The sequence below is a fragment of the Venturia canescens genome, chromosome 3 (assembly GCF_019457755.1).
Source record: "Venturia canescens isolate UGA chromosome 3, ASM1945775v1, whole genome shotgun sequence".
Classification (NCBI taxonomy): domain Eukaryota; kingdom Metazoa; phylum Arthropoda; class Insecta; order Hymenoptera; family Ichneumonidae; genus Venturia; species Venturia canescens.
In genome coordinates this window covers 28,140,231-28,144,358 of record NC_057423.1, presented here as the reverse complement: position 1 = coordinate 28,144,358, position 4,128 = coordinate 28,140,231, and the positions used below count along the sequence as shown (strand labels likewise).

Here is a 4,128-nt window from a genome sequence, read left to right as displayed (position 1 = left end):
TTTTCGGATCAGGATGTTTTAATAGCACGTTATTTACGAACAAATCTTTAACTCTTTGGAAAGCAATTTTTTCGTTCTCACCCCAATGCCATTTAGTTTCCTTTTTCAACAATTTTAATAGAGGAATTGTTTCCTCGGCATGATTTCTAGTAAATTTCGTGTAATAGTTTATCAGACCCAGAAAACCCCTTAATTGTTTCAAATTTCTTGGAGCTGGAAAGTCATGAATGGCTTGAATTTTTTCAGGTTGTGGTTTAATACCCTCGGTTGTCAAAATATGCCCCAAAAACTCTACTTCCTTTCTGAAAAATTTAGCTTTCTTTAATTTAATTGTCATCCCATGACTCTCTAATCGTTCAAGCAATTCATCTAAATGCTGCATGTGTTCTTCGAAACTAGTTGAAATACAAAGCAAATCGTCTACAAAATTGATTACGTGGTCACCGAGACCATGAAGAACAATATCTAAACCTCTTAACAAAGCAGCAGTGCTTGTTTTTAAACCGAATGGGGTTACTGTGAACTCGTAAACTTTACCGCGATATCGAAATGCCGTAAACTTCATAGAATCTGGATGTAATGGTATTTGCCAAAAACTGTTAGTTAAATCGAGTGTTGTCATTACTTTCGCGGAATGACATTTTTGAAAGACTTCTTCGATATTTGGAACTGATTCATGATCGTCTTCCATAACTTGATTCAATTTTCTCGCATCAAGACATAATCTAACTGAACCATCTTTTTTAATAACTGGGATAATTGGATTGATCCATGGACTACTGGATCTCTGAATAATTCCATAATTCAATAATTTTTCAATCTCTTTATCAACTTTTTCACGATGCATTAATGGTACCTCATATGCATGAGCAACGATCGGTTTATCCGTCGTAATATTCAATTGATGCTCATAAACGGAAATTCTACCAGTGTCCTTGCGAAAGACATTTCGTCTATTCCAAAGCACCTGTTTATGAATTTCTTTTTGATTTTCAGGGAGACCGGTTTGATCTACGATTTCTTCTATCTCTTCAATTGTAATTTGATCATTATCATTAAAAATCAAATTTTGTATTGGCTGAACATTTTTTTCACTAATAATCTTTGTTGTTTCTAATCTTGGCACTGGCTTAATAGTTTCCATTCGACTTTTGATTTTATCATTTGATTCTCCCCTTAATTCATTATTTCTCTTTTCAATTGGAACAGTTTTGATTATCTCTTTTTCAATAACTTCATCATTAACTTTTTCTCCCACTTCAATAACACTTTCTCCCACTTCAATAACTTTTTCAATTTTTTTTATTCCTCCCAAAACATTAACTTCATTTTCTCCCTTTCTAACTTCAACTTCATCATTATCAATTACTGCTCCTTCTTCAATCAAAACTGTTTCCAAATTTTCCTCCATTTTTTCTTTTTCGAAAGATCCCACTGTGGGAATGATTTCAGTTATATCATTATATTTTACATGGAGACTCATCTCTCCCAAATCAATTAAACTTTTCAAAGGTTGGAGTGAATCTACTCCCAACAATACATCTCTTATTAAGCCAGGGATAATCAAAAATTTTATGAATGTTTTTATTTTGCCAATTTCCGTTACAGCCATTATTTGATGTTTAATTTTCGTCAATTTGCCTTTAATAGCACCTTTCACCGTGACTCCCGTCACAGGTAAAAGAGGACAATTTTTCAAAATTTCTTTATTTTCGAGATAGAATTCTTCCGAAATCGTAGTCACCTTGGATCCCGAGTCAACGAGAGCTGTCACCTGAATGCCTTCAATTTTTGCGTAAATTTCAGGACATTCAATAATCGGGACTGCTTCTCCGTTGATCTCTTCTCCCATCAAAAATTCTCTAGTATCCGTAAAAATTGTATTGATCGGAATTTGATTTTCACTGTTGAGGTCCATTTTTAATGCATCGTACGGGTAATTTTTAATTTTATTCCTTTGATTTTCATTATTGTTCTCCGTTGTACCACGCACTTTTATATCATTTTTGTTTTCTCGATTATCGTTTTTGTTTATTGCGGGTACAACGCCTACGCGTTTCCCGCTTTCGATGTTGATGGTTGAGGTTCTTTTTGCGCCTCAATCGTTTGAATCGGTGGTTGCTGCGTATTATTATTCGCAGGTGGCCGATATCCCCCGTTGTTTTGAGGTGGTCCCCGATTTTGGTTCGACGATCCCCAATTTTGATTCTGATTTGGCTGAGGACTGTTGTTTGGGCGATTGTTTCCGTTTTGTCTTCCATTTTGTTGGCTCCGATTGAAACTTCCGTTATTCGGCCGTTGATTTCCGTAATTCTGTTGATAATTGAAATTGCGATTTTGTTGATTATAACCGTTAGTGTTTTGGTAACCTCGGTTATTTTGGAATCCTCCATTGTTCTGATTCCAATTCTGGCGATTATTTTGCCAGTTTTGATTTCCGCGATTGTTATTGTTCTGGTAACCATTGTTGTTCCAGTTGTTTGGCGGAGGCATTTTAAATGGCCGTTGCTCATTTTTGTCATTGCTGTTTGGTTTTTGATTTTGAGGTTTTCCTTCCTCATTTCCTGTATTTACAGGCCCACTTTGATCGAGTTTCTCCAGGAACTCGATCAGCTGCTCGAGGGTTTCGAACCCACGACTTATGATTGTCGCTCTTATCTCCTCGGTAAAGTGCTGCGAAAGGGATGCAACAATGTCCGGATCGCTCGGTGGCGGAATCAAATCACGGGCCGCTCCGAACGTCCGAGTTGCATATTCCACTTTTGTTAATTTGCCTGGCTTTTCAGGATATTTCCCGAATTCCAGGTCTTTACGCACTCTTCGTTGCACGTCGTGACTCCAAAATCGATTTGTAAATCGTTTTTCGACGTCTTCAAAACTATTAACCTGGTCCTCGACCAGTTCCCACCATTCCTTGGCGGCTTTCTCAAGTGATTGGCTGAGTAAGTACTTCATTTCGGTGAACGTTGGGTTCGTCACCTCGCAATAATGTCGAAATTCTTTTATGAATTTAATCGGTCGTTTATTGCTCGATCCATCGAATGTTGGAGGCTTGATTTTAATTTTGTTGGTCGATGTCATCTCGTTCCGGAACGTTTGCCTCTGTTGTTGTTGCTCCTCATCGTCATCTGATTCTTCATCTTCGTTTTCTTCCGGGATGTCCGTCAATCGTGGATGAATCCGGGTGCTCTCGGTATTTGGACTGCGTAATTTGTCCGTATTTTCCAGATTTTCGACCCTTTTTTTAATTGCACTCACGTCGAGTTGGATTTGAGCAACGTTTACTTCTACAACGGCACTTTTGGCCTCGTTCTCTTGCACGATTCTAGTGAGACCCGTAACATGGCGTTTGATTGGATCGTACATTTTGTGTACGTCACTAGCAATTTTAGCTTCCATCACCGTTAATCTACTTGAAAACTCTGTTTTTAATTCATGATACGCCTGGTTATTTTTCGCGACTTCGTTCGCCATGCACTGCATCTGGGATTTCATCTCTTGGATTGATTCTATTAAATTAATTAGCAACTGATTGTTTACTTCTACAGTGTTGATTTTAACCCGATCGGATTTCGGCGTGCCAAATTCCTCTAATCTTTCTTCTTTATTTTCATCAATTTTATTTTCAAAATCTTCCCCAAAGTTAGCTCTAGATTCATTGAAAATATCCCCCGCACCGGGCAACGTGGTCGTGAAATCGTTTGATTGAATTTCATGCTCTGGATTTTGAAATCCCGAATCGCCAGTGGCGCTATCAATTTGTTCTTTATTATCAGCCATTTTGAGATTTCGAATAATTTTCATTTACTGAATTTACTAACCCTTGTTTTTCCTATGCAATGCCCGTCCCTGTTCGGGCGCCAATAGTTGTAACGGTACGTTTATGCTTGTGCACACCGTCACGCCAAGATTCGAGCAATTCGATAATAAAGAAGAGCGGGCATGAAAGAAAAACAAAAGTAAAATGAAATTAGATTGAAATGACAAATGCTTTATTCAATTTTAAATCGTTTTGTACCAAATTACAAAAATAAAGGCTTTTTATTTGAAATCGTGTTTTTAGCTTTATTTTAATTGCATGAAAAATTTTATTTCCGGTATTTTTCTTTGTGACAATTTTCGCAAATA

At 37.2% G+C, this 4,128-nt stretch overlaps 1 protein-coding gene across 1 annotated transcript; it reads right to left on the bottom strand.

Moving 5' to 3' along the window:
* Positions 1-2,049: 2,049 nt before the first annotated feature.
* Positions 2,050-3,780, bottom strand: LOC122408527 (putative uncharacterized protein DDB_G0272516). The gene has a single exon (XM_043415321.1). It carries the CDS (start codon positions 3,778-3,780, stop codon positions 2,050-2,052), a length of 1,731 nt encoding a protein of 576 aa, XP_043271256.1.
* Between the last annotated feature and the right edge of the window lie 348 nt (positions 3,781-4,128).

What these genes read in the sequence shown, in the direction of transcription:
- LOC122408527 (XM_043415321.1), bottom strand. Translation starts at nt 3,780, where the DNA reads ATGGCTGATAATAAAGAACAAATTGATAGCGCCACTGGCGATTCGGGA.